The sequence below is a fragment of the Aquila chrysaetos genome, chromosome 14, assembly GCF_900496995.4.
Source record: "Aquila chrysaetos chrysaetos chromosome 14, bAquChr1.4, whole genome shotgun sequence".
NCBI lineage: Eukaryota > Metazoa > Chordata > Aves > Accipitriformes > Accipitridae > Aquila > Aquila chrysaetos.
This window is the reverse complement of record NC_044017.1, coordinates 18,103,730-18,117,514: the sequence shown is the minus strand read 5'-3', so window position 1 is coordinate 18,117,514 and position 13,785 is coordinate 18,103,730. Positions and strand designations below refer to the sequence as shown.

Below are 13,785 nucleotides of genomic sequence, written 5' to 3'. Positions count from 1 at the left end.
GAAAGCCCGTGAGCATAGCACCAAAATTTATTGAAATGCTTATTTTCCTGCAACGGTTGACAGAGCGCGTATTACTTTTCAGCAGCTAATACAATTTTGCCCCTGTTCCTATAAAGGACCAACCACGGTTTCTCTCTAAGACAGAGCGCACCTCTGCGCTCACACAGCCAAGATTCTTCCAGGACTCTTTATTAACATTTTCCCTATGACGGCTGCTGCAGCTGAGCTGTTCTGCACAGATTTTCTGCTCGGTATGGGGGGTTGGGGAAGGGGGCGTTAATTATACAGAAAGATGGAGCGGGGCCAGGCAGCCCCTCTGGTGCACTGTCTCCTACATGCACAGCCTCCTTCCTGCTGTTCTGCAGCTACAAGGATCACCTGTTGGTCTTGGCGCTCGCCCAAGCTGGGGCCTAGCGGAAATGACAGAATCAGCTAGAAATGAGAGCCAGCTCCTATTCCAGCCACCCAAATGAGGGAAATACAAAAACAGATGATGGCAACGTGATCTAGCTGCTGCATGCGGGAGCCAAGAGGGGGTGGGGTAGAAGGGAATGGAGAAGGAAGGGGTATATGTTGAAAAAAAACAAACCAAAAAACAGAAAACCCCCAAAAACACTGAAAAGAAGCTTTTTTCTCCTGTTCTTCTCCTTTCATATTCAGCACAGCAAAAACATTAGGGCAGTTTTTCTCCATATGAACACCTGCTGATAGGGAGAACTACCTACCTTGTTCCTGCTCCTGCTGGGAATGTTGGGTGTTTCCCTCTCCCATATGAGAGATGTCAAAGGGATATTCAGGTACGCGGCAGAAACAATCTGCCTTTTTCAGACCGACTCCTCTCTGTATTGCGCGGCAACACGCGAACTGTTCAAAGATCTGTGTCAGGAATTCCCTTCTCCCATAACAACAGTGCTCAGCAAAACCTCTTACTTGATATTTGGGTGAGCTGCAATGTCGTGCAGTAGAAGGATTAAACACCACTCGCCTCTCATTTCATTCTTCTGGGTAGAAAAGCAGCTAAGTAACCCAATAGAAAAGGTAACCATCACTAACAGTATTTAAAAGAGAGGAATGCTGCCTTTTAAATGATAAAAATACAAGCTAACTACACATTGCATTTCCAGATACAACTCGTTTAATACAAGATCCTGGAATCCACATTTACTCGAAGTAGTAAGCATCCTAACATCCGAAATTTCTTGTGACATTTCCCTGGACCCTTGAGTTTAGGGATACAATAAATGCATACTGTCTCAAATAGCTTAATAGGCTTTAAATGAGCTTTTAAGAGATTTTTTTTAACTCATGATTTTTAGAAACAATAACAATAAAAGCAGGAAAAACCTAATTCTTAAAAGGAAGTTTTTCCCTCTCCGAGAGCAATGGAATGGGTCCCCAGAGCTTACTTCTTCCTGAGAAAATACTTCATGAATAATCAATGCACAGGCCAATTCCTCAATAAGTACCGAGCCTTCAAACATGCCCAGTATTCAGCAGTCTCTGTGACTCTGGCCTTTAAACTGTAACACTTTTTGCCTTGCCCTCCCCAGTTTCTCAAGCTTCCTTTATTTCTGTTCTTTCTAGCAACTAGGTAGGTAAGCAGAAGCAAAATTCAAGCAGTGGGAGCAAGCTGGGGCTAATTTGCACCTTATGAATTATTCAGGCCCTCCTGATTCCTGCACCTGCACCGAGGCAGGAAGCTTGCAAGGAACAGTCATTACTCTTCTCTTGGGTTTGCACAAGCTTGGTTACTGCTCAGACACTTTGTTCTGTAACCAAGGGCTTCAGGTCTTGTATTAAGCTGTGAAAGTGGGGGGAAAAAAAATAACCTCACATTGTTGAACACCCCTCCGCTGCCCCAAACCCAGGATAATCATTCAACCCCTTCTGAGACAAATTGTAGTGTGTATCAGACTGCTGAATTCATCTCAGATATGCTAATCCGGATCAGAGCATCAGCAGAGAAAAACCAAATGTGTGCATGAGCTGGTCTCGTCAGATATTTACTCAGCTGTATTAGATTGCACGTTTAAACTTCTCCCTAGCTCAGTAGGGAGTATTTCATGTGCATCAAGTATTTCACATGTTAACTTGATCATTAAGGCATCCTTCTCCACAGATACAGCACAAATAAATTCTCTCCCTGGCATTCTGGCTAACGTCAGGGGTACTAACAGTTTAATACTATTGGAAGAGCCTATATCGTGCTTTCAACAGGATGGATTTAACAAGCAAATAGGTCTTTTCCATCTTCATCTACTATTATCTTTGTAAACAGAACGTGACACCTAACTGCAAATCCAGATATGACCCATAAATCTAGACAGCCATTAGGAACATTTGCAGAGAGCAGATACAAATCAATTAGCACTATGAACATTTTAGGATAACGATATTTTTTTGAGTTAATATGCTAAGGCAAACAGATCTAAAAGTATTATGCAAATTCAAAGCAGCAAACACCATCTTTAGTGCCTCTCATGTCCACAGTTGCACTGAGTATCTTTGGGTCTTGTCCTTTATTAACATGCCATCACCAACAAGTTCTCCAGTTAAAAGATTGTCTCATTAATCCCAAGCAGCTAAGCATCATGCTTTGATTGATTCAGTAAAACAGATCTGCAGCAACTGATAATGAAACCTCTTTAATCCCCTCTTCCAAAATAATGAGTCAAACACAAGTGTTAAGCATTCAGAAAGGTACAGTCAATCCTTATCAAATCTTTGCTCTTCTTCTTTCTATGCCTAAAGAAGTTAATTCATTTTCCATTCGATGCAGAATGCATGATTGGTCCTACGCTGCTCTTATCTCATTCCTATCCAACAATAGGTACTCTGACTCTTTTTTTAAGGTATTTTAATCGGGCATGTAAACACGTTTTATTCTTTGACGCTCTTTCATTCAGCATCATTAATCCCCAGCATGAAATCAATAGACTTAAAACATTTAATCACGTCAAAATGCAACATACAAATCCACAAATGACTTTAGCTCATCACACACACTGAAGAGCTTGCAAGTTGGAAACTATGCCATCTTTTTGCCACAGGAATCAGCAAACCCTAAGCTAGTCTTTCATTGAAGTAAACAGATTCTCTCTCCAAGTATCTGCCATTAGGCAAAAAAAGATGTTGATAAACAAAACATGGTATTTTCTCTTTGCTCTGTCATCTTTTTTCATCCCTTGCGGTCACATTGGCCTTATGAGATTATGTGGCCTTGTTTTACCACAACTTCTTGACAGTACGCCTGTTTAAAAAAGTTTAAAAACAATTACAGTAACTGGCTTGCAGAATGTACTGGAGGTGCAAGGGAAGGGAAAAACATCTTTGCAGTTGTTTATTTTCCTTTTTTAACAGCACACATTGTTTCTCTGCTTGAAAAGAACACATAAGGGACAACAATCATAGTTGCTTTTTAAAAGAAAATGAAGGTAATTTGCTTCACCTTATATATGACTTCCACAGCCATTGCAATACAGAAAGTGACAAGAATCTCTTTAATGGGGCAGAAACTGTGGCTGAGATGTAAAAACTAAGGACAGCCAGATACATCCTTTGACAGGCAAAAGGGCAGAAACAGGTAAGCACGGAAAATGAATACTCTAAATAATGGAATAACATCCTTAATTCTACTACATTAAAAAGCACTGAAAGCTTGCTCATTTAAAAGGAGAAAATACAGTTTGGAAAGTGAAATATATGGAGAAGTGTGGAAACCAGCATGCTGAAACTCTGATTCAGAAGGCAGGCACCCAAAAGACTTCTCACCCACTGTCCCATGAACAGTCCTATCCAGCATGTCCCTAAACTCATGAGGTCCTTCGCTGTTAAGCTGGAGCTTCTTCGGGTACCTACCACAAGGCATATGTTCACACATGCTCTTTCTGGCAGGTGCCCATTTTCCACCTACAGGCAAGGCAACATCCTGACCTTTGCCTATGTCTTGTGAAAAAGCCCCAAAAGGCAGGCAGAGTTTTGACGGCGGTGGCACTGGCAAGGTGCTGTATTGTAGCCTTGTGGTCAGGTAATTCTCCCAGGGAAGGAAGGACTTTGGTTGTAGGTCCTTCTCAGACAGAAGGGTGGATTTGGCATCTCCACCATCGCAGGAATAACCTGGCTATAAGGACTCAGGGTCTTCTGCATGAGCGTTCATGGAAGCAAGGCTGCTCTGCAACCAGGAATGCAAGAACCACGAGGCTAAAAGGTTGGGCAGAAAAGGGGCATCCTGGCTCCATACTGGAAATCTGGACGCTCAGCTCCAAGAGGGCAATGGTGAAAGCTCTATTTCAGTATCCACAACTCTTTCTGTCCTAATGTTGCTTCAGGGGATGCAGCCTACAGCCTCAGTCCTGTCCATGCTCAGGTAGGATTCAGGCTCTTCTTACCCCCACTCTCCTCATCCCATGACTTCTGTGCTCCTGTCTATACCATGGCCCATATTCAGTAAGAAGGGAGATGAGATACTCCACTGCTCCCCAAGTATCTCATCTGATAAGGCCTCTGCCAACGATCCTAATGACTAAAACACCCCTGTGATGTTAGTCGTGAGAACCTAAAACTCAGGTCTCCTACTTTGCTGACAAGCTAGTTAATGAAGCTTTTCTGCAAAAGGTAAATATTGCTGTTGCAGCTGCCAGCTTGTTTTCCAAAAGAATCATCCCTGCTCCATTATCATCCAGAAAGGGCTATGTGGACTACCTCTGAGTGAAACAGATGCTTTTAGATCCTACTGGTTCCCTATATAGTCCATCATGACTTATCTAATGTAACTGAGTTGTATTCCTATGGAAGCACTTACGTTCCCTAGGCAGTCAGTGTAGAGGAATATACACCTAAACCAGATGGGTAGGGTCTCCTTTTTGGTAGCTCCTGAGACATGCAACTGTCCAGTGATTATAATGGGGAATTCAAGTGCTTTTCCTCAGAAGTCAATCACCCTGCAATGCTTAACCTTGACATACAGGTAGAAGTTTGTTGTCAAGTTAGGCACAAGTGATTTTTAGTCAAGCGTTAAAGTTTTGTGAGTGTGTAACAGAGATACCACTCCCCTCCAGAGTAGCACAACATACTCTCACTACAGCTGAGTGAGGGAATGAAAATTTCATAGCAGGTGTGACTAATCCGTACTTTACTGTAAGTACCCGAAGTCCTAGTTACCTCCTGATTTTGCAGTTTTTCCCACTGAAAGTAAGGTTTATGCACTGAGCTGCATGGAGGAAAAGGCGTAGATTAGGGAATAACTTCAAATGCTTCGGCTATCTTAGATGCATTAATTTTTCATTACCTCATTTATGAAAAAAACCCACCCAAAACAAAACAAAAAAAACCTGAGGTAAAACTAAAGTATGTAATGAGGACATTCCAAATCAGGCAAAGAAAAGATCAAGCATTTTCTTCTGGCCACACTCTTAATTACTACCAGCAATGTCCTATTTATTATTATCATCATTATTCTTTATCCTTTTTCTTTAAAAATGATCCAGATTGTCTCCCCAAATGTGTATTTTTTCTGTTTGACAGAGACTATATTCACTCACGGTTGAAAGCAATCAAAGTTTAGACATAAGAAATGTATTTTTTTAAAGCCTGTGCTCTGTAGTTACAATTCGGTCCTGGAGATGAATTGGAAGTACAGAATTGGGCCTTACACTCCTACTGACTGAATGGGAATCTTAAGAAGTGAAAAAGTGTACTCTGCAATGCTTATTTTCTTTTTGAACTGGTGACAAATGAGAACTACTGTTTCGAGTTAGTCTTACAAATGGCAGGAATAAAACAGAACAGTGCAAACGTTCGTCTTTGAATAGTGGAGAGTCAAAGCAAACTAAGGTGAAAATGGTGTCCAGCAGGGTAATCCAGTTCAGGAAAGTCATCCAACTCTATAGCAGCTTGACCCTAACATAGCCCCAGAGGCAGTGCTACAGCTGCCAGCTAGACAGCTAGCCAAGAAGCTAGCAGAGGTGCAAGCCAAGAAGCCAGCCATGAACCCACATGCCAATGCAGGAAAGCTATATTCCAGAATTTGGCATCTGGGTCGTCCAGCTGCCAAACATCTCCCATCTGGCTGAGCCTGTGGAACGAGGTGTTAAAAAGAAGAACAGAGGTAAATTATACAAGACCAAAAGCAGTACCATTTGTGAGACACCAAGGACGAAGAGGCACATCGTGCCCGCCAACATCTGAAACTCACACATAATATCACTTTGTCACCAGTGAAATGGTGGATGAGGGCACTTCTGGTTCAGGGGAGGCAGTATGGACAAAATGCTCAACATTTTACAGGAAAAGAACAGTTAGACATGCATGAACTGGAGCAACAGTCCCAGCCTGTGGCCATCCACAGAGGTTAGCAGATGCAGAACATTTGTGTGGGATCGGTTTTGAGTAAAACTTACAGCTTTCAGTAGATTCCATGGGCCCAATAAAAAAAGGGGAAAGTAGCCTACAAAAAACGTTTAAGACTTTGTGATCCATTCTGTTCCCCCGCCACTACGAAGAAAATCAAATATGTAAGAATGTTTCTGTACTTTCTTAACTAGAATACCATAATTTGGCATGTAATTTTATGGAAGAATAACCTTCTTGAAATTTGGTGGAAAAAGATAACTTTAGTAATACAAAATTGAAAAAACTTCCAAAACTGGGCATGCATGAAATTTCATTCAAATGAAAAATACATACACTCACATAGCTGTATTTAATTGTAGCAGAATTCGCTTCTGACAAGCAGTTACTGTTCCTAAACTGCAATAGCTCCGTACTCCAAGAAGCAAGACCAGCTGTGATGAAAACGCCTAGTAGTTTGAGCAGTTTTAGGTGCACCATAAGAATTCATACTTTCAAATGATACACTGACTTAAATATTCATCTCATTGGTCTCATTTCCACCTTTTACTCTACAGATAGGTCGACGTAGCCTAAACAAGGTTTGACAGATGTGATTTTCTTGAACAATTTGGTCCTTTATTTTAAAAAGACATAGAAGACCCCGTATCTCTCTTCCAAGTTTCTAGTTTTATTAGCACCTATTTGGCTTATCAAAATATTACATTTCAGTCTCATCTCACTCCAGTCAGAGCCAATGAACTTTCAGTGGTTTAGAAGTGGTACGTGAAATGACTTATGCCATCTTCATCGACATCTAACCATGCATGTTGTTCAGGGGGCCTCATTAGTAGGATCTGATATTCATTGTTACAGTATGTGTAAACTCTACGTATAAATCCATGACCAATTTTTTGAGCAGAATGTTGACAACATAAAAAAGCAAAAAACTGACAAGATAAGCCTCTTTCATGAAAATGCTTCCTGTAGAATAGAAGCAAATGTAATTGGTGATTACATAGAATATTATTGCTAATTTTGGCTAAAGTTGCCTGCATCCAAAATTATATCTAAAATATAAATTTATTTTAGAAATACAATATTTTGGGAGACTAGCAGGCTCTTCAGAATAATTTCTGAAGTTGCACTGATGATTTCAATTGGATCAAAGAAAATTCTAAGGATTTTTTTAAAAATAAATATATTTTCTCAATGCATCAAATTCTCAAATTCTGCTAATAATGTTACATTTTTGTACCCAAGGAAACTTTAAAAGCTTTGTATGGGCTTTAACAGAGAAGTTGCTGCTGCTGCTGCTACTCTGAAAATGTTTGAGTAACAAGATCCTGCAAATTTTTAATATAAATACACCAGTTGTAATGCAATTAACTGCAAATTGGAGATAGGACTAGATTTGAGGAACGATTTTGGTATTTGACTACTCATTAGCAATTTGAAAGTGTAACTGCTCTTAAACATGCCATCTTCTTATTGTGAAGCTTAGATCTACTTATAAATGTGAAGAATTATATTTATTCTGCAACTTATTTGCTTATACTGAATGTAGATGTTGTTTTTCCTTCTGTATTCTACAGATAAAGGGCCCACAGATTACTAAGAGCTGATAAAACAGTGAGTTGATGGGTTTACACTTCGTCACGTGATGAACATGACTGCAAAGGAACTTTTAAAGGGGCCCAGAAAACAAAGAAAAGAAGCGGGGAGGACAAACAAGCAAGCAAGGACACGGAGAGCGGACATTTCATTGCACACTATTTTAAACCCCAAGAAAACAACAGCAACGAATCCAACAAAACCAGGAACACTATCAGCGTTGGTACATCGCTTATGTCATATGACATCATTTCTACTTGGGCAAATGAGATGAACCTGAGGCACCTTACAGCATCACAACGCTTGCTGAAACCTCCCAGTCACCCCCCTCACTGGATTTGTATATAAACTCTCTACTGTAAAGCAGGGCATCTACTAGACGCGTTACACAGTAAGGTTTTAAAATTTTAGCCTCCTTGAAAAAAAGGTAAGGAGACGTTTGCAAAGACCTCTTCCTACATTTTACAGCTTTGCTTGTCGACTGTTTCGTGGTAACTGGCAATGACCCAATGTAACATGAGCTATGTTGATTCACATTAACTTTGTTACTCAGTTTCAGCAGACTATTTTGAACATTTTAAACTGCATTATCAAACGTCAGACAGGATATTTTTTTTTCTATTCTTGTGTTCTAGGCATTGGGATTTGGAAAAAAAACTTGCAGCTTTCCCATGATGCACACCACCACCCTCCCAGCCCCAAAATATAAAAAGCAATAGCAAAAATCAACTTCGGACCTTGCCCAGCCCCGCATATCCCCCAGCCATGACATAAAGAAGGAAAGAAAGCTGAAAAGCACTGCTTCTAGACTTTGTCAATAAAACAGAACATTATATAATACACAATAAAATGCTTCATACCTGGAGTTGAAAAAACGAAAAGGGTTAACAGCTGACCTGGCACAGCCCCACATGCTCTCTCTGGAAATTGAACACAGACAATTAGGAATTTTAAGTTACCCCAAACAATTGCAGGGGGCTTAGACAAGCTTGAGGAACACTTACTGCAAAGTAAGCACATAGCCTCAGTGTGGAAGGGACTTTACGATTTTCCCGTTCACTTAAAACTCCTTCTTAAACTGAAATTGCTCTGTAGAGGTCCCAATTAATGCTAAGCAAGTCATTAGGAGCTCTGCCATTAATTTGCATGGGAGCAGAGTCAAAGCTTAAGGGCCCAGGTGTCACTTAGTGGTAATTCTGGATCATAGTGGATTGTATTTTCTTATTAAAAAATAATCAGTGACCAAGAGGAAAACATTAACAAGAATCTAGAGCACGTAGACACTGCACAAAGAGGAAATAGAGGCTGGAGTGAACACCCGCTCCCAGAATTCTGCTGCTTAGGTAATATTACTCCATATTATTCCCAACACATCACTGAAAAATCTAGCCTTTAATGCTTTTTACTTAAAACTGAGACTCCAGGGAAAATAGATAATCTTCTAGAATATTATTTGGAATATTGAACAACACAAATATACAATATCATAGCTGTATAAACTCCTATGCTGGGATTTGGATTACGTGGAATGCTCCTTTTCACTGACAAATTCTGATCTACTGCATGTGCTCAAACAAGAAGCATCATATAGCTGGCTTTTGGAAACAGTTCCACCGCGTTAGGAAAAAAAAAAAAAAAGAAAAACTTGTGGAAAGCCAAGTCCATGAATAATCCCCTTCAGTCCCTCTCTCTGTGGTTTAGACCTCAACTGTACCATGAAATTAGGCTGAGGCCAACGCCCAAGAAACTAGCAAAAATATTAGAATAACAACATGAATCATAAAAATGTTTTAGCACACTAGCAGTTGAATACATTTGCACTGGAAACATTTTGGATCCTTTATAATGCTCAATTAAAATGGCCAGGCTGACATAGTAATTGTTGAAAGTGAAAAGGAAATTTTCAAAGCAGCTTCTCTTGATTTATATAATTGCACTTTCCATTGGCCCTTGGAAACCTACAAATAATCTATTTTCTCCCAAGATTTTGCACTACATCTTTCAAACCTCTCACATTTCCTTGCTTCAAGTGTACAGTAAATATTGGTCGTCTTTACTGTTTGCTTGATTTTGCCATTTGTTAAATGTTAAATTTCTGATAATGACAGAAATCTGCTATCAAGATGACAAAATGATGTAAAGAATTTTCAAAGTCTAAGTTACTAGCTCTATCACAGCCTGACACTGGTTTTTTCCACCCTTTTTTTCCATTCTCCATGTAGAGTCTCTTCCTTCTCCAGGTACCTGTCCCATGGTATCTCTAGGTACAGATTTTACTTCACAGTTGCGTCAGTACCTAATCAAAGGGCACTGGGACAGAATCTCCCCCATCCCATTACACCTCCACTGAAATCAATATGCACTGGAAAAATGGCAACTGGAAACCATAACATTGACCGTTCTCTCCCATGTCAATTAATTTATAATCATCTCTGTGTCTTACTGGAAAAATATTTATTCCTACAGTTGATGCAAATAGCAATACATTACCCAGAAGTCATGACTCTACATTTTGTACACTTCTTTTCATAAAGGTCCCTTTTTAACAACTAAGCAATAGGTGAGGATGATAAATATTTGCACGCTGAATTTTTGTCAGTGGGAAATTTAGCAGACAACTAAAACTCTGGTTAGAACCTACAGTATCCAGGCACTGAAGTGAAAGACACCCAGACATCCTCCAACCAACCTCATAGACACCTAAAACTTGCTATGCTCCTCCCTGTTTGGCCTGAAAGCCAAATGGCTGTGGCCTCCCACTCAGCCTCTGCTCTGATCCAGAAACCATGGGGAGAAATGCCCAACCCTTGCTTCTAGGACTTGAACCTTATCTGTGCTATGAAAATGGCTAAAACACACCTGATGACATGGATTCATCATGAAAGGGATATGTAATAGTCACTTCCCAATCCAAAATACAAGTGTAGGAGGAAAAAGAAGAGGTAAAGGATGTTGTAGGACCACTCCTGGATATCTTTTGCATCATAGCCTTGTGTTTCAGAATTGGCAAATGTACGTATCTGGCTTCCTGAGTCAGTGCTCTAACCACTAGGTTTTTATGCCAGATGTGGGTGGCTGCACCACTGCTGCCACTGATGGTCACATTTTTAAACAGAGTGAAGGCTGGTAGGAAGAGGACAGCATGCTCTGGGTTTTAAACCAGGCAGAAATAGGTAAGCTCAGAACAAAGTACTTGATCTCTTGTTTTTCACAATGGGAAGTTGGGAACATAAGCCTTTTTTTATTTTCCAAACTGTATTTTAATGAACAACTACAGGTCAGAAGCCCAAGCTCCAAAGACAGCAGAGATGACAACCAAATACCTAGCAGGTAAGTGGAGCCAGCTCTAGGAAGCTGGTTGCTCTGCCCGTTGAACTTGAGAGCATTTATCTCTGTGTTGACTATATTGTGGGAGTGTTGAAGCTTTGTGTAGGTGCTCTGAAACACTGCTGGATCCAATCACCTATTTCATAACCTCACAACACCTCCACCAGACCTCCCCCAAAGCAGGCAATCTGCATCTCATCTCAAGTGCCCATGCTGTTATGGTTCATCTTGGTTCTGGGTACCTGCAGTATTTCACACATGTTGTGAGGGTATGAGGACAGTGGTACCTCTATGCCATGCAGTATATTGACAAGGATGTGCCTGTTACAGAACTGCATGTACTTGGTAGTTCCTCTCAAGCAAGAGGAAAAACAAATTTTATTTTGACTATGCCTTAGTAGTAGCTAAGAATCTCAGAAATGATGTGGTGATACCGAGAGCAAGTAGTTTAGAAGTGGAAATATTGAGTGCAAAGGGCATCAACCTGTTCAGCTGACTAAATAATTTTCAGCAAATAATTTATTATACAACATTATCCTGTTACTCTGCTTTCAAAATTTTTATGACTGATATTTCGGTCATTATTCCAGTTCCTCCTGTGAACTTATTTATAAATGGTTTGACTCTTTGGCCCTGATAAGCAACTGATCATAGAAATAGCAATGGCCATCAGTTCTTAAGAGAAACACCATGGTGACTTCTATGTGAAGCTATCTGTCTAACAGCATTGTGTGTCCCTGATTTATCATGCAGCATCCCAACCCTATGTTAAGTATCATATTTTTAATGCAAATAATTGAGGGAGATATTTTGACAAGATTGAGACTCCTGCTGACTTCTAATGAGTACAGAAATGCAAGTATTTCTCTTTGTGCCTGCTGGCAGGTTCTGTTCAGTTCCAGGTTATTTCATTTTTCAGGCTGTGTTTGCAATGCTGGAGATTTCTGCCAGCAGCAGATCCTGTAGGGAGGCTTTAGGATGAGCACTTTTTAGGGCAGCCTCTGACCTAAGTACCTGCCAGTGTGCTCCACACTGCCTGAGCTTAGCAATACATGCTAGGCAGGAGCGGTTTGGCCATTGCTGCCTCCTCTGACCCACCCTGGTGTCTTCCTTATTTTCTGCCTGCCTCAGTTTTCATACTCCCTTGCACTGCTGCATCCTGTGGCAACTCAGTATATCCCAGAAGGGTAAATAAAGAAAAACGTGACCCAAAACTTCATTCCTGACACATCTTTTGTTTGTCACAGCTATAATGATGAAGGTTCTCAGCTTGACTCTGAAACCTGTGACTATCATTACTTCCGACAAACCTCAGGATTACATGCTACTATCTCAGCCATTGCGTTGCTTTACTCCTTGTTTCAGCCTTCAATTTCTTTCATTTTGGCTAGAGTAACTTCATATGTGTGGTGGCTTTAAGCTCCAATTATCCTTTTCTTGATGTGTCCAAAATAGTAATACTCATGTCCTCAGTCACATACACATGGAGAATGACAGCCCCTTGGTACACGAGCTCAGCACAAAAAACTCCTCCGTATCCATCATCCAGGAACTTCCTTTCACTCCTCTTTATCTCCAGCCTAAAAAGAACTTGCTGTGAGAAATGAGGTTGCAGTGGAGTCACTACTAGTGAAAGAGGATTGAACTAATAAAGGGGAAAACCTAGCACAATCTTTTCCCATTGTGCAGGAAAAAAGAAAATGGCAGAAAAAATGTGGTGGTTTTTTTTTTTTTTAGATCCCTGTTTTCACATGCTCACTCAATTATGCCTTGCTAAACAGTGCTCCCCTCTTAACAGTGACCTCCTTTGCATGCATTTTACATACTTGTGACCTACAAAACTTTGTGTTTTTGCATGCATTGATCTAAACACTCAGGAAACATTTTTCCATAAATCAGTATAAGCACTGCTATTACGATTTAATTGTGCTGCATGTTTGTCTGTCACAAAATCACAGGAACTGCCTTATGGAAAAGGAAAGATAAAAACTTATCTGATCTAGATAATGAAAAAAGAAGTAATTTTGGCTCAAGTGACAGCAGAGGACAATACTCTTTCTTATCAGTAAGTCAAGGTACCAGTTCACTAAGGTAGTTTTATTGTGGCTTTTTCTGGCAGTGTTCTGCTATCTAATCCGCACTGATGAGTATTTGCTACAGCTCTGAATTTCTTAATGCACACAGCTCTGCCTCTGCTTTTTGTGGTGATTTAGAAAGAAAAAACAGAAAAAGCTGAATAACGAATCACTGGGGAAACAGCTGCCAAATAGGTGTACAAACTGCTAACTGGGTAGCAGTAATGCATAATGTTATTTATAATTCATTCTTCGGTGTCATGCTCTTCAAGCAATTACACAATGCCTGCCTTCCTATCAATAAAATGCATTTCACATATCTAACCACTAATGACTCAAGCTTCACTCTGGAGCAACACATTGTAGTGGATTAAGCATGGGACTAGAAGGCAGACATTCCTGATCCCAGCTCATCCTCTGCTTTGCTGCATGGCCTTGAGCA

At 40.3% G+C, this 13,785-nt stretch overlaps 1 protein-coding gene across 9 annotated transcripts in view; it reads right to left on the bottom strand.

Annotated features, from left to right (window-relative positions):
• Positions 1-13,785, bottom strand: part of KLF12 (Kruppel like factor 12) — a 252,339-nt gene that overhangs the window by 60,141 nt on the left and 178,413 nt on the right. For 8 of the 9 annotated variants that reach the window (XM_030036334.2, XM_030036331.2, XM_041128670.1 and 5 more), the window contains one exon: positions 8,802-8,861. The exons of the other annotated variant lie outside the window; for it this stretch is intronic. In XM_030036334.2, the coding sequence (XP_029892194.1) occupies positions 8,802-8,861 (60 nt within the window). The remainder of the gene's footprint in view (positions 1-8,801; positions 8,862-13,785) is intronic. 9 annotated transcript variants of the gene reach the window in all.